Below are 21,295 nucleotides of genomic sequence, written 5' to 3'. Positions count from 1 at the left end.
TACTGTTCATATTTTTTATATAACAGCGGTAGATATGAGATAAAAAGTATTCCCATTTGAACTGTTGAGACAACTTAGCAAACGAGTTTTCCATGTTCGTCTTTAATTTATAATTGGCTTGGTGTATAGTTCGTGAGTTCTTCAGCCTAACTTGGCCTGAACCCCAGAGGAACACCATCCCTACTGCACAGCACAACACAACACAACACAACACAACACAACACAACAAAACAAAACAAAAGCCACGCAGATGATCAGACATCTTCAGGTCTCATTTGAATTACTGGAGATGAATGAGAAACAGCAAGATTGGCAGGTAATGCGTTTTGATTGGAAATGGCCAGGGTTTAAGTGAACTCTCTCCAGAAACCCTGGATTTAGCTATAGACGCTCCGGTTGCCTAGTTACCAAAGCCACCTTCCACGAGCTCCGCCTTGTTCCTCAAAACCACGCCCACTTCCTCTTTTTCCCCTTTGACAGGGGGCGGGGAGCCAGGAGTCCTCAGCCGCTCGGAAGGCCCGGACGTGGGTTTGCAGCTCCTGATTGGAGGAGCGTGTTGAAGGCGGTTCCGAGGGCGGGCCTTCCGAGCTTTGGGAACGTCAGCACGTCGACGCGGGGCTTTTCTCTGGAGTCCCACTAACGCCTGAGCTTGAGCCTGTTCCTGTGCCTGTGTCTGGGCTGTCCCGGGGAGCGGGCGGACGCGGTTAGGGGCCCGTCCCTGCGCTTGGTCCCTCCCGGCCTGCCCTCCCGTCCAGTCCACCCTAGGGGACTTTGGGGACGTGGGTCCCCTGAGCCGGGCCGGATAGCTCGGGGCCCTTCCCCGCCCAAGGCTCGGATGGGAGGTGGCGGGAGGAGAGACCTGGGATGTTCAGTCTGATGGCCAACTGCTGCAACTTGTTTAAGCGGTGGCGGGAGCCTGTCAGGTAGGCTGGGGCACGGGCCTGCTGCCCTGAGGGATGGGGACGACCGCGCCCCTGGGCCGGGCCGGGCGCCGCCTCTTTCCTAGGCATGGGAGGAGTCTAGGAAAGACCTAGTCTTGGTCGGGGTTGGTGGGGGATGCTGCCCTTCCCGATGAAACCCACCTTGGAGAGAGAACTTGGGTCCCTCTTGAATGCTTGACTAAGTTTTAAAACACGGCTTATACGTGTATTTCAGATTGTTTTACATTTCTTAGAAAAATGCATTGTGTGTCCTGTGGGGAGAGGGAGGGACAGAATTATCCATTGTGGTTTTCTTCAAAGGCTTTTGTAAGGGAAAAATATTTAAAGAGAAGTATGAAGTACAGTTTTTCTAATAAACAAGACATCCCCTTGTAGCTCTTTCCATCTCATCTCTTTTGTATACGTCTGTAAACACAACTGCACTCTATTTTGTTTGGCTCTTTGGCTCCACTCCTTACTAATTATATGATTCAACCACATTTGGCCCATCTTCTTATTTATTAAACGAGGATGATAATATCTGTGCCTAAGAGGTGTTGCATTCAATTAGAGTGTGTGAGGGTAGTGATTTCTTAGCTGTAACTTAGCTGCAGTTCATGTACACTCTAGGGTAACCTAATTGAAAGGTCTCTTCATGTTTCATTATGAATCAGTACATGTGTTAATGCTCAATGCATGTCACTTGGTTGTTCATTCAAGAAATACTGTCAAGAAAGTAACATGTACCAGGCACTGTGTTAGGATGGAGTCAGTGAAACTGAAGCTTCTGAAACCCAGAAGCCCAAACCAATTGAGCGTGTTTCTCTTTTTAACTATTGACTCTTCATACTTCTGCTTGGGAATTAGACCACAGGCAAAAAATCCTGAACTTCACACACACAGACACACACACATATATGTAATTATATATGTGTGTGATATATGTATATATATATATGTATATATATATATATGTTTGTCATAAAGATGAGCAGTTCTTTAAAGAATGCACCTGAAAAGCAACATTGGACACATTTATAAGAAAATACATGCCTGTATTTGGAAAATAAATTTGCTTTAAACAAAAGTTGGGAGTCTGGCTTTGAGTGTTTTAAGTGTCAGTGATAGGCTCACCTCTGAGAACTGAAGGTGTGCTCCGCACTGTGTGCGACCTTAATTGTATTGTGGCTGTTCTCATAGCTTCTTCTCAAACTTGAGAATCATAACATATGCCCATTCATAGTTTCCTCTGCTCACTTTCAAAGAATGAGTTTTTACGAGAGTGTTAGAACATGAGTATAATCAGATGTTTTAAATTCATTATTCTTAGTGTTTACTTTTCATAGTAGCATAGTCTTTGAGGTTTGTTTAAAGAACAGACAATTCAGAGAGGGGAAGGTGTATTGATTTCTAAGTATAAGAAGGACCTGGCTTTTATTAGTAAAACAAAATTAAGATACAGCCTTACAAGTCAGGTGGATTGTCTTAATAAAGCAGAACTTTGATCTGCACTACCTATATTGAGATGCTGTAAGTGAAGAGCAGTGGGGATTTTGGAAGGTTTTTTAGTGAAGGCAATGACAGTCTCTTTAAAGGCATGTTGCTATGATAACTCCTGCATTACCGAGTTAAGTGAACCATTACTGTTTTTTTCTCTCCCTCTTTTGTGGTTTGAGATAGTTTAAGCATGTATACAACTTGCATTATCTTTCTGTTAAATCGTGCTATTCTAGATTGTATCGTAACACACCTCTCAACTGTAAACAGCATGAGCTCTACAGCTATTTGATTATGCCTACCTTCAGTGTCATTCCTTAATGCCTGATTCATAAAGGTGGCTGAATAGCTGTTTGTTATTTGCTCATCCGTTACCAATAACTATGCTTACATAAATAATCTTAGCATGACTTCTATTTTTCCAAAATAAAGGAGGAGCAAGCAAACTGATTATAAAATTAAAATGATTTACTTTTATGACTTACACTCATTCATGGAAAAAAATGCTTCTGTTATACTTACATTTTTAGATGTGCTACTTGTTGAGATTCTTTATATATTTTCTGAAAATATATTTGCAAAGATGAGGGAAAAGTATAATGATTATTAATATTCAGAATATGGTTGGAGATCATGTTAGCTCACCTAATAGATTCTGTACTCTTCACATGGAAGCTCTCTCATTAAGACCATTTATTTAATGGTAACCCACAATCCATTGAGAGAATTAGATTTGTTTGATATTTCAGGCTGGAGACTGAGACCCAGTATTATGGCACCAGTCTGAGTTAGTAATGAGAACCAGGAACCCAGCCAGTTTGCAAACCACAGTTGCCATACAAGTCAGAACCTGAACCTAGGCTTTCAAGCCGTGTAAATAAATCTTGAATTGACTGTAGTACCCGACCCACAGACAAGTGACTTGCCCCAGTAGAAGCCATACAATCCAGTGCAAGATTTTTTGTTTTCATTTTTGCTTTGAGGTTTAGTGCAACCATGAAAACAGCATCAGGGTAATACCATTAACTACACAGCATACTGTATTACAAGCTCACCTTCCGCTAATAGTCCTCATTTCTTTTTAGTGTGTGTGTGTGTGTGTGTGTGTGTGTGTGTGTTTAGGAGCCAGCCTAGGGTACTACACTACATTTGCTCTGATTCTTTCACCTTCCTCATTCCGTAAGAGTTGCCATGTCTGAGGTCCCTTTGAGGTTGAGGTTGTTTGCAAAATACAAATTTACTTCTTAATTTGCTCAGTTTGCTTTTTAATTCTTTGTATTTGAGTAAAGTGGTACAAATGTGGGAAGAATACTTGCAGAAACAGTGTCATTAATCGTAGCCAAGTGCTCTACAGTACACGTATCATAGTCCATCATATCAATGTGCTAGTGTGTTTTGCTGAGAAGGCTAACCTTGACCACTTGGCTAAGTTGTTGTCTTCCAGGTTTAGTAGGCTAGTTCTTGAGAGGAGAGAAGAGGGAGGGTGGGTAGGAGTAGGAGGAGACGAGGGAGCTGCCTACAGCGGGGTTACGAAGTGAAAAAAATGTAATAAATATATAATTTTTTAAAGTTGCTTTGAAAAAAATGTAGATTGGAATCTGAATCCTAGAAATCTTAGCATTTTCCCATGTCCAAGTTGTTGATTATTTCTATGTCACAGCATTTTAAGGGAGAAAATTTGTGTGAGTGTTTGAATCATGGCTGCTGAGGTTTCTTTTCTTATCGCTCTCGCCAAAACCCAACAGAAACAAATTATCACAAGAAGGATTTATCTGGGCCCAAGTTTTAGAAGCCTGTCCATTACGGCGAGAAAAGCAATGAGAGTTGGTAGTGATGGAGGGGTCTGCAGCTTAGGACTCCTCATATGGGGGATCAGGAGTAAACAGTGCCTGCTGAAGTCTAGCTGCTTTTCTGTTTTACCCTTTTATTTAGTCTGCATGGTTCCATTCATGGTCAGGGCCCAGTTAATCAGAAATGTAAGACTAATTTAAATAAAAGCTTCTTGACAGCAGGGGTTATATAAAATAACAAATAATTGTTATTTTAAATCAGAAAATAGAAGTACGTGGGTCAGCCCTTCAAGATTTTCAGAGGTTAGTCCTTAGTATCACACAGATGTTTTAATCTGAGACATAGTTACTCATCTTTAATCCTCTATCCTGCTCATCTCTCATCACTTCTCCCATAGGCCCTTGCCATTTGAAAATAAGTTCTCCTGTCATGATGTGAGCGTCTCCATCTGCCAAAGCTTTGTTTCAAATGTTTTAGTGAACGACTGCACACTCACCCATCCCAAGCGAAGAGCTGAAGGTAGCACTCAGGATGCATCTCATTGCTCCGCACACCCCTGTGTCCAGAAGAGCTGATTGTGATGGGGTTTATTGTTTCTGCTGTCATTGATTCTCATGGAGGGAAAAGATCCCTACAGCCACATGCTTTTTGGTTGTTGTTGTTGTGTTGTGTTTTTTGTCTAAATGAAGTAAATATATCTCGACCATTTATAGAAGTTGCTGAGGTCTTAACTTCCTAGTTAAGCTTTGCATATAGATTAGCAAGGATTATCTAGTGCGCTGTACACTAAACTGGAATGTCTGACATTCTTTTTACCTGTGTACTTCTTGCTTATATTTAATAAAAATAGTGGGATTTGGGACTTAAAAAAAGTGCCAGAGACACATATTTGTATTTATGTTCAAATTTAGACTTTGCTTCATGAAACTTGAAATTTTTTTCAGTACTGTAGTTTTGTGAGTCACACTTTGCACCTCGATTTTTGAGTAAACTATTATATCTTTGATGTCTTTAATATTTTTAACATTGGAAATAACCTTTATAAAATTATTTCAATTTAAGTATTATCCTAAGCTGACATTTATTTCTTCTTTGGCAATTTCACAGATACAATGTATCTTAATCACTCCTGACTCTTTCCAGCCAGCTTCACAGTGTGTGTCCCTTCCATCTTCATCATTTTCTCCTCCTCTTCCTCCTCTTCTCTGTTTCTTTGTCTTACTCCTTTTCTTCTCCCTCAAAGTGCACAAAATAAAATACTGTCTGCATGAGTGTGGGTATCCTACCAGTGGCCATGCCATCAAAGGAAAATGATGCCTTCTCACTTGGCAGCTAGGCAGGTATCAGTTACTGATAGCTCCTCAACCTCGTGAAACCTGCCATTCCCCTCCCTACCACACTCCTGACATACACATCCCATCTATGCCAGATTTATTGACTGGCTTGATCTTTCACAGCTAATCACAGCTCTGGTGAGTTCACGAGTGCAATGGCCACGTCATGCTCAGAAGACAGCATTTCATAGTGACTTTTCTCAACCTCCCACTCTTACATTCTTTCTGACCTCTCTTCCAAGATATTCCCTGAGCCTTATGGGGGTTCATATGTCTATATCTAGGTCTGATTTAGGGCTGAAACTCAAATGTCACTATTTTCAACACATTGACCAGTCATGAGATTGCTCCCTACAAAAAAGATTTGCTAACCAAGGCTGGCAAATGTAATTTTTTTTTTTTTTTAGGTTAGACACTCTCCTGTGTACTTTTTTCTTTTCGTTATTATTAGTTTTAATTTTGTACACATGTGTGCCTCTGTGTGTGGGTCTCTGTGTGTATGTGCATGTGAGTGCTAGTGTCGGAGACCAAAGACATGAGATACCCCTGCCTCCATCACTTTCTTTTATTTACTAATTCCTAAGAATCACTTTAGTTTTAAAATATTTCTGTTCATTATTACTTTTAATCCATGAATATGTAAATATTTTTCAATAATTTTCACTCAATTAGACATGGAATAAACAATTTAATGACATTCTCATATTGGTGAAAGGTTTTCATGAATTAACTTTAACATAGTACTCTCTTACCTTGAGATCATATGCATTAGCTTCACTTAGTGCTTCCTCAGTGAGAGGGAAATCAGAAAGTAAGAGCTGTAAATTAATGGCACTCTGGCACGCTTGGCACTGGTGCTGCACAGTTGATACGAACAAGTTCTAGCTGAGGAGACTATGAGTTGCTGCTTGGGGTGACCATGTGGGGACAGAAGGCATCCAGGCCTTGTCTGCTGGGGGATGACAAGGAAGAAACCACCAAGCTTGAACTTAATTCTGTATGTTTTTAGGCAGAGAATGCCCTGGTTAGGTTTTAAAAATAAGTAAATGAACAAACAAACAAACATAAGGGGGTTTGCCTTCTAGAGGTCAGGGTTTGGGTTGAGACTGGTTATCTGTAGCTTTGACTGGCCTGGAACTTGTTGTATGGCTGGCCTCAAACTTAGAGCTCCCCCTTCCTTTGCCTTTCAAGTGCTGGGATTAGTGCTGAGCTACAGAGTTGGGCTTTATCAAGAACAGATCACCTTTCTTTCAGATGCAGGAGCTAAGTTGTGAGTGTGCTAGGCAAATGAGTGGAAAAACATTCCAGGTTGTATTCGTGAAAAGGAGCCTTTGTCCTTGGTATGCATTTATAAAAGTGAGTAGCTATTAGGACAAACGTGGTTCAGGATACTCGGTAATACAGTAGTGTCTATTATTGTTTGGTAAATCATTGTGTTTAAACTTCCCTTGGAAACTACTGTGGACTAACTTCTTATTAGTATTGAAGCCTTGAGTGTCGTGTACCTCCCTTGCTCAAGGCATGGCATGAAGATATATGATAGAGAGAAATGTCTTTGAACTGTGAGACATGGTATTTAAATCAAAGCCTTTGTTATTGCAGGGATGAGAAGAGTGGAGACCATTTAGTTCTGAGGTGCTTAATTTGAGGTAGTGAGCACCAGCATACCTCTTCCTCTTCTTCTATTGAGAGAAGTTCTCACAAGGACCATAGGCTGGCCTCAGTACAGATATCCCATCTTAGTCTCCCTAATGGTGAGATTACAGGTGTGAGTTACTGCTTCTGGGGACCCAGTGTTAGTTTACAGAATTGCACAGCGTTCCTCTCTTAAACCCTTTAGAAACTGCTCACATTAATACCATCTTTCTCATCTCCATTCTCCACGCCTCCATCCAGATTCCACGCTTAAAGTGTTCTCATCTTCCTTATGTTTTGGCCTGACTCTTGTGTGTTTCCTGGGCTGTTTCATGTGTTGTGATGGATTAAACTGTCACTTATATGGTGCAAATACCTGGTCAGATCTCTCAGTGTTAGACCTCAGCCATGAGAGCAAGCACATGAGAACTGCTTAACCATCATTGAGAATCTGGGCCCTGCCGTATAGTCCCTGGCTTGTGCTCTAGGCTGTCTTGGGAAAAGCTTCAGACTGAGCATCTATTGTGTGTCATGGTCATGCACGGACTGTTTGCAGTGTCTAATTTTCACTTCACCCACCTGTGTTGGCACTGTCAGTATTGTATTTCGTTGATGAAGTTGTGAGCAGTAATGTGTCACAGAGTTTAGAAATTTCAGAATTAGGATTTGAATAGAGGACTCTATAACAGGATGGTGTCTATTTTAGTCTAGTGCCTTGAACCTTATTGTGTTGCCTATTTGTAGTATAAACATAGCTAGATCTTATGGTACCACAGAGCCCCTGAACATTTAAGCTGTCACAGTGTCCCAGTATATTAATGTTTATGTTTTAGTCACTGGAGGAGCATTTCAGGGTAGAAATCATGTCTGGGCAGTTTTGTATACATAACGCCTAATGTTTTTATTAAGCTCTTGTCTGAACGAATGACAAAATGATTGATCTTATTGCCTGTTACAGTACTCTGTCCACCCCAGAGTACTATACTCTGTCTTTTACTGTTTGAAGAGCTGTGCGTTTGATCAGTGTGATCATAAGGATGAAAGATAATCTTTCATTTCCTTATTGTCCTACAGCACCACAGCCAAACTGTCCCCAGTGATAATTTACCACATTTTTAAAAGCTATAGTAACATGCACTTTTTAGTGTGCGAAGTACTGTGCATCTGTATTATTTTAAAGAATTGCACAGACTTTGAGTCTTAGGTAGCTGCTAACCTTTAAGCCCATTCTGCAAATTACCAAATATTATAGTTAATTCATGCATGTTTTGTATTTATACTATCACTTTTATGCATCCATATACCTTTAACTACCTCAAATATTTAGTTAGTGAAGCCTCTCTTCAACTGTATGCCATAATTTTAAACATTTACAAGCATAGTCTTGTAAATAGAGGATTATTTTATGCCAGTCTCACTATTATATTTTCCAAGATGATTTTTTTCTTTGAAGGACATTTTAGTTGTTTGTCTTAATAGAATTCATAATTGTGTTCACAAGACTGCAAATGTAGCTCAGTGGTAGTGCTTGCTCAGCATATATAAGGCCCTGAGTTCGATTCCCAGCACCCCTCCTCAGCCCAGTGATGGTTAGTTTTAATTGTCTACTTGACAGAATCTAGGGATTCTGTGTCTGTGAGGCAGGTGTCTAGACATGCTCATGGGGACGGTATCTTGCTTGCACTGATTGAAACAGTTATATTATTGAAGTTATTAGTCACTTTTTCCTGTGGCCAAATATCTTTTAAACATGACTTAAGCGGGATATTATTTATTTGGGCTTATGATTTCAGGGGCTTTATACACAGTACCGTGGTCCCAAGCATGTGAACAAAAATGGCTGTAAGAGTTGATGGTGATATTTGGCTAAGGCTGAGGATCTGGCTTGCTTCCATATATGTGGACCTATCTGCATTGCCCACGAGGCACTCTGGGGTTGGCTACCCAGAGGCTATTTTAAGCTGTGGGCTGGCTTTCCCCAGGGTCAGAAGATTGTTCAAGGTTCCTGAATAAACTGCATTGAGAAGAACAAAAAAAAAAAAAAAAAAAAAAAAAAGATCAGAAAGAAGGAGAGAAGGATCTCCCCTATCAGTGGACTTGGGGAGAGGCATGAATGCAGAAAGGAGGGGAGGGTGGGACCTGGAGGGGAGGAGGGAGGGGCTTATGGGGGGATACAAAAGGAATAAAGTGTAATTAATAAAAGTTAAATAAAAAAAAAAAAGAGTTGATGGTGAAACTGCTCTTCACATACCCACAAACCAGGAAGAAAAGTCAGGTGGCTGATGACATGGTTGAGCAGTTAAGAGCACTTGCTGTACTTACAGAGGAGACTAGCCTTTAAATCCCACACCCACACCCATGGCAGCCTGTAACCTTTAGTAGCTCTAGTTCCAGGGGACCTGACAATCTCTTATGACCACTGAGGGCACCAGGTATACATATGGTACACATACATACATTCAGGCAAAACAACTCATACAAAATTAATTAATTAAGAAATCTTACATACATACTCACACACTCACACTCATACTCAGAAAGTGGCCAGGTATAGTCATACCCTCAATGAGCCATCCCCAGAAGCTTGCTTTCTCCAGTTAGGCACTACCTTCCGAAGTTTCCAGTGAATATCTAAATAATTCCACCAGCTAGAGACGAGACTGTGCATTCAAACCATGAGCTGTGGAAGAGGGGTGTTGTTGCTCTTCAGGATTCCCCCATAGGGATTCTTTATACACTGCACCTAGGTCTTTATACACTGCACCGATGGGCAGCTCAGGCTTAATGTGGATTCCCTAGTAAGGGTAGTGGGGGCTTTCTCTGACATTGACTTTGTTGCCCCCTTTTTGATCCCTGCCTCCTGACAGGGCTGCCTCTCTAGTCCACAGGGAAAGAGGATGTGCTTAGTGTGGATGCAACTTAATGAGCTGGGGTGGGTGGGTAAGGGGGGGCTCCCCTTATCTGAGGAATAGGGGAGTAAAAATGGAGAAAGAGGGAAGGAGTTGGACCAATTGAAGAGGAGGGAGGAGCCTATCATCGGGATATAAAGTAAATAAATAAATAAATACATACTTAAAGAATTCTGCCTTAGTGGTCTTTCTTTGTGAGACAGTCTGAGACTAATATAGCAGGCTCTGTTTCCAAGTCTCTCCAACAGTCCTGCTGTTGTTACCTCTTTATAATAATTATCTCACATTACTGAAATTATCTTTCAGTCCTCTGGTTTCTTTGCTCTAGGGTCTAAGGTTTATGAGAGCTGATATTTCTCAGTGTTTGTTTGTTTCTTGATAATGAATCCATGTTATTTAGAATAAATGATACAAATCAGAAAATGTGGACTTGCTTTCTTGTTTTATATATGTTTGGCTGCAGGTATGTGTATATACCATTTGCCTCATAGCTTTCTTAGGAAGGAAATTCATACTTTTCACAGTTGACAATACATGTATAATTTTTATATGCACAGAAGCAACTTGTTACATATAGCCTCATCTCTACATCTTCATCATCTGCTGTGGGTCTCATTGACATTCCTACTGTCTTCAATGGCTGTCTCGGGACAGTATCTGAGGCTTCTTCTTATTCTTCCTGAATCAAGTGCACATGTGACTTCTAGCTATCTGCCATGGTGGTTTGAAACACATAGAAAAGACTAAGATTCTTGGGTCCCAGTGAAACTACCATGAAAAATCAATCATTTTAGTCATATAAAAGCCAGAGTCCTTGCTAAAGCCCACAGGCCCTTATGTAATCTGACTTCTGATGAGTCCCTGACCTCTTGTTCTTTTATTCTGTCCTTTTCTTGTGTGATTTTATCATGTAGTCTTCCTATACATTCCTTATCTATTGTCTTTATACTAGCTGTGGTCTCTTGCCAGAATGTGTATATAGCTAATTTTTTCAAGGCCTTTCTTATGTCTTATATACCTTCTACATGATGCCTGCCTTGATCACTCTATGTGAAATTTCCCAGATCTCCATCGTCCACTCTCAGTTTTCTTCATCTTTGTTATTCTTTCTCCCCTATAGTACTCAACAGTTTTCTAATATATCACATAATTTATGCCTGTTCAGTTTGTTATATTATTTTCTTTCTTGCCATAAAGTGTATACTTAAAAAGAGGACTTTATATTTGTGTTTGTATGAATACTTGTTTTGGTGTTTGTGTTATGGTGATAGTTGATAAATAGGTTTATCTTAAATATCTCAACATTCATTGCTAATTAATAGATTATTTGATAATTTACCAATTTGGCTTTCGGAAGACTTAGCCTATGACCTACTCCTAGAATGCATGACGTCTTCACCTCTGTCCTTTCCCTTTGTCAGTGCTCTTAATCTCTGAGCTATCTTTCCCAGCCCCCTGCCTTTTTCCTTTGTATGTGTGTGTGCATGCGTGTACCGTGAATACATCTAAAATTTGAGAGAAAGAGAACAAAACTAAAAGTGCAGCTCCAAGAGAGCCACACCTAGAATTTAAAGAACTGCCATTTTAATTCTGTTTTTAAGCATTTTAAGTATCATCATCAGTGAGAAATTAGTAATATTACTAATACAAGTGATGCCTGCGTTTCTCTTGGCCAATTTGGCATGCGTGAGCAGGTGGTTGTAGTGTTGGTTGGCCTGGACCTTTGAGTGCCAAATGCTGGAATGATAGATTCAAAGGCTTATAGCTCTAAGTCCTGAGAAGCAGGGGATTAGGACTTCAGGCTCCAGAAGCCAGATACTGTCAAGTCCTAGATGCTGCCTTTGGAGGTTATTGCCCCAAGCAGCAGTGCCCTCAGTAGCTAGTGTAATTCTTAGCTTTGGGCAGCAGGTGGCAGCAGTAGCTGTCAGTGCCTGCAAATTACAGGTCCTAAACCTGGACTCACACCTTCTACCCACTGCCCTACTGCAGTCCCCAGGACTAAGAACTGCCTCTACAGTTGCTGGTGTTACAGCTTTGAGCATTGGTAACTTCAGCTCTTAGGGCTTGGCAGATTCCTGGTACAATTCTAGAAACTGGGACCCACAGTCCTCATCTTTTCTCTACCTCCTCTCTGCTTCCACCCTCCTCTGCCTCTACTACTTGGTACCATTGTTGCTGTCATTGCTGCAGAGGGAGGTGCTGTTGCCCACCCCTGCTGGCTTCTCTACATGTTATGAGCTTAGCCCTCTGTACTTTTAATCAAAGAAAACACCATGTGACAGACACCTTTGATTGGGCCCTCCCAACAGACTCAGAAAGTGAGCCAAATAGTCTGATTATATAGCTGGGGGCAGGATGTGGCAGGGGTGTGGAATACAAATGAAGGGTCATATATTTGTACCAAACACAGCACAGTCTATCATAGATCTTGTATAAGGAACTGTCACAAGCCCCATACAGCACCAATCAGTGGCTTCTTGCTGAGTTACTCAGGAGGTGTCCCACTCCACCCCCATGTCTTCGGAAGGGTAGTGTCAGTGTTGTCTAAAGTACACTAAGGAATGTCTATATGTTGTGTAGTCTATATGTTTATATAAAGAGTTAAAATCCAAAACTAACATTTCCAGAAGCTTTTAATAATGCTTAGCCCCTGTTCCTGTGCCCTCCAGAGTTCTGAGTTCCTCTGATCTATCTCACTTATGTTCTACCCTGTGGTCCTAACATGGCAGCCGTGCTATGCATTAGTTGTCTCTGTGGTCCTCAAGCAGTTTTATTCTTAGATCTACAATGATGATTGGCTTTTTACATTGTGCAGAGATTCCCTGGCCAGGAATGAGCTTTACTAGGGACTGAGTCAGCAGGTTAGTAGGACCAGTGTATATCTTCCTTAGCTTTGTGAATTTTTTAGAAGATAGTGTTACATGCTAGTGTTAGGTGACTTGCTGACTGTTTCATTTGTATGATCTTTGACAAGTTATTTAACTTTGTGGGCTTGTAATGCTTCATCTTAAAAGTGGAACTAAGACCTTTGTTGTTTTTGCTCAATGGAGTAACACATATTTTATACTTTATAACAATAGCAAGCATCTTTCTAAACATGTTACTACTTCAGTTAGTAAGCATGGTGTTATGTTGTGTTTAAGAATTTTGTTTGGCATGGTGTTGCATACCTAAATACAGAGGTGAGCCTTGCAAGAATTATTTATGTGCTTTTAAAGACAGACAAATGCTTCAACTAACTAGATATATAGCTGAGTCCTTAATAATGATCTGTAGCTGAGGGGTAGGTATCACCAACTAGCTCCCTTTTCATCCTTTCTTTATTGTCTAGACATATTTTTCTATTTTTGCTTAGCTGATAATAGAATGATGATATCATGGTATCTTCATAAATCCTGCTTTTGAATCAATAGTTTATTCATCATCATAGTTCCTATCATATCATCTAGAACAACAGGCCCCAACCTATGCTACCCCCTTGAGGGTTAGTGACCCTTTCACAGGGGCCGCATATCAGATATTTACATTACAGTCATAACAGTAGCAAAGTTGCAGTTGTGAAGTAGCAATGAAAATAATTTTATGATTGGGGTTCACCAATCATAGCTATATCAAAGGGTTGCAGCATTTAAGGAAGGTTGAGAACCACTGTTCTAGAAGATTGGTATATATATATATATATATATATATATATATATATATACTCCTTAAATGTTGCTTGAATGGATAAATCCCCACGTACTAAATGAACAATCAAAGTGATCTTATTTTCTTTTATTCTATTTTAAGAAAGGTGACTCTTGTGATGGTTGGACTTGATAATGCTGGTAAAACAGCCACAGCAAAGGGAATCCAAGGAGGTAAGTAGAAAAATTCATGCATTCTGCACATTTAATTTTTTCAAAATTATTTATTCATTTATGCTAAATTGCTTTATTACATGTTAACTAGATAGAGATAGTACCCTCCTTGGTGTTAATATACTTATGCTATGGATAGGCTCTGCCACAATTCAGATTTGAATAGATGTGGTCTCCTGGACATCATTCATTAGCAAGAGACAGGGAGTAACCTTGAACTAGCAGTCCTCTACCCTAGCATCTCAGTTGGTAGGATTACACACACAAGCTATCAAATACTCATATTTGCCATGTGGTCTCTTCTTCCATAAACCCTGTTCCCAATTGTGACCATATTGAGGAATATTACAAGAGCTACTTACAGACTTTCTCTTTGGGGGCCACTCTTCGCTGTGCCTACCACTTAGCTGCATTTTGTTTTATCTGTCTACTTCTACAGGCTGTTAAACCCCTAATGGCAGGTTTACACATTTTTTGTGGCCCAGTTGTTTAAAAAATGCTTCTTGGAAATAGTAGGCAGCCTTCTTAAAATATCCTTTCCATGGCACCTACTTTTCTACCTATTGGCTCTTTTTTTGAGACACATGGACCTCCTCTCTAACTATATTGCTTTTTTTCAAAATCCAGACCCCACTGTCTGTCATCTATTATGTCATGATAGCTTTCTTCTGAAAGTGTCCTCCCTGTCATGATTGTTGCTTTTTTCACTGGGCTGTTCATCTTCCTGACAATCAAAATAATTGTATTAATTGGAAATAGGTCTAATTTGTATAACAGAGATCTGAAATCATAGTGATTCAAGAATTTTGAGGTTTATTTCCCTCTGTCACTCCATGATGTAGGGATTCAGGCCTTTTTCCTATTTACTTTGCCATCCCTACTGTTCTGTTTCTCCTGCTCAGCCTAAGATAGCTCCCTAGAGCATGTATTTGGGCTGGACAGGAGTGGTGAGAGAAAAGAGGAGAACATGTTTCTTTCCTTTAAGACCGTGGAACAGAAGCTGACATTACTTTAGTTCATGTGCCTTTACCAAAGTGTGTGGTGTTCTGAACCCCACTACTACTTCTATATATTGAATCAAACTTACTAGCAAGGAAGATTGTCATCTACCTCTTCCCAAATCTTTTCCAGGGTAGCTTACTGGTAGCTAGAATTAGTTTAAAATTCATCATAGTGGGAATATTTAAGGAAATGGGCATATATACATGCTATTGTTCTCCCTCTGCTTCCAGGTAAGTTGTTAAATATTTAATGGACCACCACTAATTAGTCTCCTTTCATGGCCAGTAGCTGCCACTGAGGGTGGGAGTCGATATATTTTGTTAACATTCATGTGCCCAAACTAAAAAAATTCTTAGGAATTTCTATCCAATACTGTTTCTAAATAGGAAACTCTATATTATTTTTGGTAGAAAGAGCTTTATTTTCCTATGGATTATCTCTTGCTTAGTTTGATATTAATGTATCTTCACTATATTATAGTCATGTATACATGTATATAGATATAGCCATTATATATATTATATAAAATCTTGACAATAGTCCAAGATCTCTATAGATCAGAAGAGAAATCTGATTGTTTTGCTTATATGTTTTGCATGTTATGCAATTGTTTCACATGTGACATAGCATATAAGTAACAGCTAATGTTTGTTGATTATGTATTTGTATTTTATCTTAGACTTATTGTGTCTTAACATATATGTTACTGTAAGTCTAAAGATTGAGGCTCATGTAGCTCTGTGTCAGTTAACTCCTCTATAAAAGGTTACCAGTAAATGACTAGTGTGTGCTAAGCGCTAAGGGTACACAGACATGGATCCACCTGTTGGGAAGGTATAGAAAATAGGATGTAGTGATAAATGGTAAAGGTGATATACGAAGTGGCAAGGCATCATCAGAAGAGGATTCCTAGGGAGAAACTCTATTTGAGCATTTGTGTTGTCTTGAAGCACAAATCCTGAACATGAGTTAGGTTGCTCAGGCTTTTTTACGCACTGGCTTTTGTAGTCCTGAAGTCTGATTTCATAGTAAAGGCTTTTAAAGTTCTGAGGGCTCAGATTAGGGTCCTGGCTCCACTTGCCATATAACATTGAAATGCTTTGTTTTGTTGTATTTTCTTAGACATAGTCTGGCCTGAAGCTCACGATCCTCCTGCCACCGCGCTTATATAAGATTGAAAACTCATGAATGAATGAATCAAGCCATTCAGCATGTATTTATTAAGTGCCTATTTCATGTTAATTTGTAAGATTGTAGTATTTAAGTAAAACAAACAAACAGCCACGAAATGGTGGCACATGCCTTTTATCCCAGTACTCAGGAGGCAGGATGATCTCTCAGTTCTAGGCCAACCTAGTCCACAGAGCAAGTTCCAGGACAGCTAGTTCTACCCAAACAAACAAACAAACAAATACCCCAAATCCCTATTTGTGTGTAGTGAAAATTACAGTTGGATATTTACATTAATAACCCTTCTCACACAAGCATGTTTGGAAGTAGTGTCTATTGCACCAGCAAATGATTTTTCCATTTTGCAATGGCATATGAATAATACTTGTTATGTGATTTGTGTTGTAGAGATCAATTAATGCTTTTAAAGTCTAAAGATTCCTTTTTTTTTTTAATCATTTGTAACAGAGCCTCCTGAAGACGTAGCTCCCACTGTTGGATTTTCTAAAATTGATCTTAGACAAGGAAAGTTTGAAGTTACCATCTTTGACTTAGGAGGTGGAAAAAGAATTCGTGGAATTTGGAAGAATTATTATGCTGAGTCCTATGGGGTAATATTTGTTGTGGATTCCAGTGATGAAGAAAGAATGGAAGAAACAAAAGAGACAATGTCAGAAGTGCTAAGACATCCTAGGATATCAGGAAAGCCTATACTGGTGTAAGTACTAAGTGCTGTTGTAAATATAGGGGCAGGAGCATTTGCACGGAATCACTTGTGTCTTGCAGAATGTTAAGTGAGCCAAGGTGGTCATCTATTAATATAATAAATGTGTACACTTACCTGTCAGTCATGTTATGTTGCTTTTGGTAGAGATTAAAGACAGTTGAGGCTGTGTTATGAGCAAACTTACTAACTTGATTTAGATCTTTCATCCCTGCTCCCAGATAGGCAAATGCTCTGCCTTTGACCTGTAGCCTCAGTCCTTTTTCAAAACAAGATTCTGCCAAGTAGCCTATGTTGACCTTGAACTCTTGATCTTCTTGCCTCAGCATTGTGAGTTGTGTGCCACTACACTGAGTTTCTTCTCTTAATAATTTATATTTTGTCATTGTCCTTCTTTATTTGCTTCTTTTTGATTTGTTTTATTTTCTTTAGGACGGGGTCTCACATATCTCAGGCTGTTTTTGAGGTTGTAATGTAGTAAAGGATGGTGTTAAATTTCAGATCTGTCACCTCTACCTGGGATACAGGTGTGAACCACCTTGATCAAACTAACCCATACATAGCCTTGTTCAAGCAAGGCATGCACTCTCCCAGCTAACTAAGCTACCTTCCCCACTATTGTTCTTTTCTCTGTAGTATATTTCTTGAAAGTTATTTAAATGCTTCCTTCTATAGTGACAGTTTAACCTGTCACTCTGAAGTTTCATGTTTCCCTATTGTACATGTGATCTAGCTTCATTGTCTCAGTCATATGCTTACATCATTTTGTCCCTAAGCCTGCACATGTCTAGAGGATGTTGAGAAGGGAAATGCATGTGCTAAGTGAACGCCAGATGGCACTGTAACGGGCGACAAAGCAAAGGGCCTTCAGCTCAGAATGCTCCTCTGTAGAAGCACTATTTTCCCTCATTCTTGTAATTCCTCACTAAGGTATAAAACACATTAACCCATCATGTCTACATTAAGAAAAATGTAAGAGGAGTTTCTTTCCTGTAATTCTCAATAGCAGATGAAGGTTTTTAAAACAGACCATTTGAAGCTTTGATTATAAAAGTTAAAACTTTATTGGATTATTTATTAGTAAAGCTTATGCTTTTAAATTTTTAAATGTTTGATTAAAGAACTGAGTCTCCCTGTTATTGAATCTGGAGTAAAATATTGATAGAAGTTAAAGGTTAAACTACAGGTTAAAGTAGTCTTTGAAAGTGTTTAAGCAGAGACTCATTGGTTCTAAAGTAAGAATAACATATTAATGACTGTTAGTCAGCAGTGGAGAAGTTCATGTATTTTTAACCAAATAGTCATTTATTTGTTTTCTTTTGTGCATATATGCATCTATGCATATATTAATTCAACAAATATTGAGTATCTACTATACTTTGCATTACTGGCACAAGGCACTGTTTGGTTGCCTCTGAAATAAACTGAACTGGAAGGTTCATTACACAACCTAATATATTGAAAATTTCATAGCTAGTTCAGAGCAATGTTCTAAGAAGACGAGTGCCAATCTTAGACCTTCTCTTGTGTAGTCTTGAAAACTGTCTTTAGAGAGCTAATAAATCACACTGCCTATCATTGTTTTTACTTTGAAGCCACTGGCTAAAATTTCTTTTCAGGACATTAAGAATTGTACTTGTGATAATCCAATTTAGATATTAGAATAGTGACATGTCTTATTATACAGATGGGTCTTTACTGTGTTTGAAACCCCTGAGTCATGTCACCAGCCATTTTATAGACACGGATGTGATTGCCTTGACTAAGTTCATCCTCTGAGTCCTTTACTCATGCAACTTGCAGGGCTCATTGGCGTAAGCTTTGTCTTGCTGCTGTTTAACCTCCCAGCTTCCATCTTCCTTTACTTACATTGTAAACTTGCACTCACAGCCTTCTTAGCTCATTCTTCTGTCTCTATCACACTCTTAAAAGTTTACAAAGAACAAATATTTGACAGTGCTTCTAAGCATCATCATGGTAGCATGGACTTCGGCATCACTGGTTCCTTCCCTGACCTCCAATACTTTGAAGGTGAGACAGGCCTTTGTAATCAGACAGGCCTCAGGAAGGTCCCCTTTCTTCCCATTCCCTCCTTTTCCTCAGCCCTCTTCTCCTCTTCATTGTTTCCCTTCTTACTCTTCCTTCCTCTGTTTCCTTGAGAAAAGATTTCACACTATAGCCTAGGTTGACTTTGAACTCCCAGCAATCTTCTAGCACAAAATGGGGATTACAGGTGTGCAACCAACACAGTCCAGAAAGTTATTGATTCTTTCTGTGTTTTCTTGGCTCTACTTGCAAATGAGGAATTGAAGGCCGGTGCCAGCTTGTGAATTCTGATAATGAAAGTATGGCATGCAGAGGATTCCTACTATTCTATAAATGGATTTGAATATGATTGCTGATGACACAGGATTTCAAAGTGTTATATGAATTCAAACAACTTAAACCAATTTAGTAGTATTAACATGTACCTAAAAGTCCTTAATAGTTTTTTTACTTGTTATTTTTGTCATCTGTTTCCAGAGCTAGCAGCTTTTGAACACTGTTCTGTCAACTTTTTCAAGAATAAGTTTTCTCTTTCATAAAGTTGTGTTAAGAAAATAATTGCTGCTTTTACTTTTACATAAAGTGTGGAAATAAAATATGCAAAATATTCAACAACTGATTAAATATGTTGTGCTTATTGCTTAGATTAGGATAATGCTAAGCAATTGAAGAGATAGCCATAAGACATTATTTATCATAGTCATGTTATGACATGAATGTAATGCCCATCAACTTAGAAGCCATGCACAAGATCAAAGTCACATCACTTGTAAGAAGATGGATACAAGTATGTGTCACCAGGTTAAGTGAAATTATATAAAGATAGAAAGACAAATATCACATTTTCCCCTTGTATATAGAATCCAGAATCTAAGGGGGGAAAAAAAAACAACCTGTGAGTAGTAAAGCAACTACCCAAGAAGGTAAGAGAGAAACAAGAAGGTGGAGATGATCAAGCACAAAAATGCATGTGTGGACATGTCATTGTTGAACCGACTAATATGCATAACTCATATTAATATGATAAAAAGAAAATGTGGCAACCAAATAGATTATTCTTCACTGCTTTGCAACAAATCTGTGCTTAATTTTTACCTTAAAAGCATGATAAAATACTACCAAAATTTTTAGAAACTCATTTGGCTATAGTTGAATTAATATATATTAAATATTACTTAATATCTTAATTTTCATGATAAATAATTTAAGAAGAGCTATAAGCAAGTTTTGGTAAAATTCTAAATAAAAATTTAAAAGGAACCGTAGAGGTAATTGCCATAATTATCTAGTCAGCTGTTGAGTTTATCGTGTAATGGTTCTTTTTTTATAATGCTCCCTTAAGCATTTTGAGCTAGGATATGTGAAACTTCTTTTTTCGACAGTGATGCTTGATAACTGGCATAGTAGGAAGCACTTCAATTTATATTTTTAAATTAACATTACTTGATATTACATGATATAACATGACAATTTAATTTTTTAAAGTTCCCAGCTCCCTCAATACATTTTTGGATAATTGCACAGGTGTGGAAGAGCCACTACCCTGAGCAGACAGGTGTCTTCACAATCCCCACCCACGCTGAAGCTCCTGAACGTGACTAGGTTCACATTTCCCATGGTTCCTGAATGCTGCCTGGTTATTCTCCTACATCTTTCAGGATGTTTCAATCCTACCCTCTGATCTGATTGTATCCTTCATCTTGCTCCCTTAACTGTGCTCTTCTCAATTGATAATTTTGCCTAGGGTTCCTTAAGAAATAGAGATTACCATATAAGAATCCTTTTACTTTTTTTTTCTACCACTCTGGCCAAGAGTTTGAACAGATAGAGCCCTACAGTGAGGAGTCAGTCCTGAAGTGATGGGAAAGGAAAGGACTGTGTGATACCCAATAGCAAGAAACACAGAGGACTGTGATGAAAGTGGTGACCCGGAAGAGGAACTCATTCCTGGTATTGAAAAGAGAAGAAAAAATCTGCAAAAGCGAGGGTCGGGTTGCGGTGAACAGATGAAGGCGCCTTGGGCTGGAGCAGAGGTGCTGCCGCCCCTCTGAAAGGAGGGGAGGTGGGCGCACACCAAATCAGAGGACCGAGTAAATTTGGTGGCAGGAAAGAGCAGTCTTATGTACTACGGATGTTGGTTGGGCTCGCATAGTAACAAACAGATTTATAAGATGGAATTTAAGTTCCAGCAAACAAAGTAAGGGTGATGAGATAATATATGTCATCAGGAAGACTCTGCTAGGGTGAACAGTAGGCAAGGACTTTCTCAAAAGCATTTTTTTCCCTGATGACAATAGTGGCAAATATATACTGGAGAGAAATATTACTCCTTAATAGCAATAGAAGAAAACAAAAACTATCCTGATGATGAACATGTTGCTTTCATGTATAGGAAACAATAAAATTT

At 39.2% G+C, this 21,295-nt stretch overlaps 1 protein-coding gene across 3 annotated transcripts in view; it reads left to right on the top strand.

Moving 5' to 3' along the window:
* The window catches only part of Arl13b (ADP ribosylation factor like GTPase 13B), a 66,791-nt gene that overhangs the window by 5,295 nt on the left and 40,201 nt on the right, over positions 1-21,295 (top strand). For 2 of the 3 annotated variants that reach the window (XM_060370611.1, XM_060370610.1), the window contains exons 1-3: positions 583-923; positions 13,876-13,946; positions 16,587-16,836. In XM_060370611.1, the coding sequence (XP_060226594.1) occupies positions 865-923; positions 13,876-13,946; positions 16,587-16,836 (380 nt within the window). In that variant the 5' untranslated portion in view covers positions 583-864. Of the gene's footprint in view, positions 1-582; positions 924-13,875; positions 13,947-16,586; positions 16,837-21,295 lie in introns of those variants that run through there. The other variant, XM_060370612.1, reaches the window with a different exon arrangement.

This window comes from Meriones unguiculatus, chromosome 17, assembly GCF_030254825.1.
Source record: "Meriones unguiculatus strain TT.TT164.6M chromosome 17, Bangor_MerUng_6.1, whole genome shotgun sequence".
In the NCBI taxonomy this organism is placed as follows: domain Eukaryota; kingdom Metazoa; phylum Chordata; class Mammalia; order Rodentia; family Muridae; genus Meriones; species Meriones unguiculatus.
Note: the sequence above shows the minus strand (reverse complement) of the source record. Positions and strands in the feature narration are given on the sequence as shown.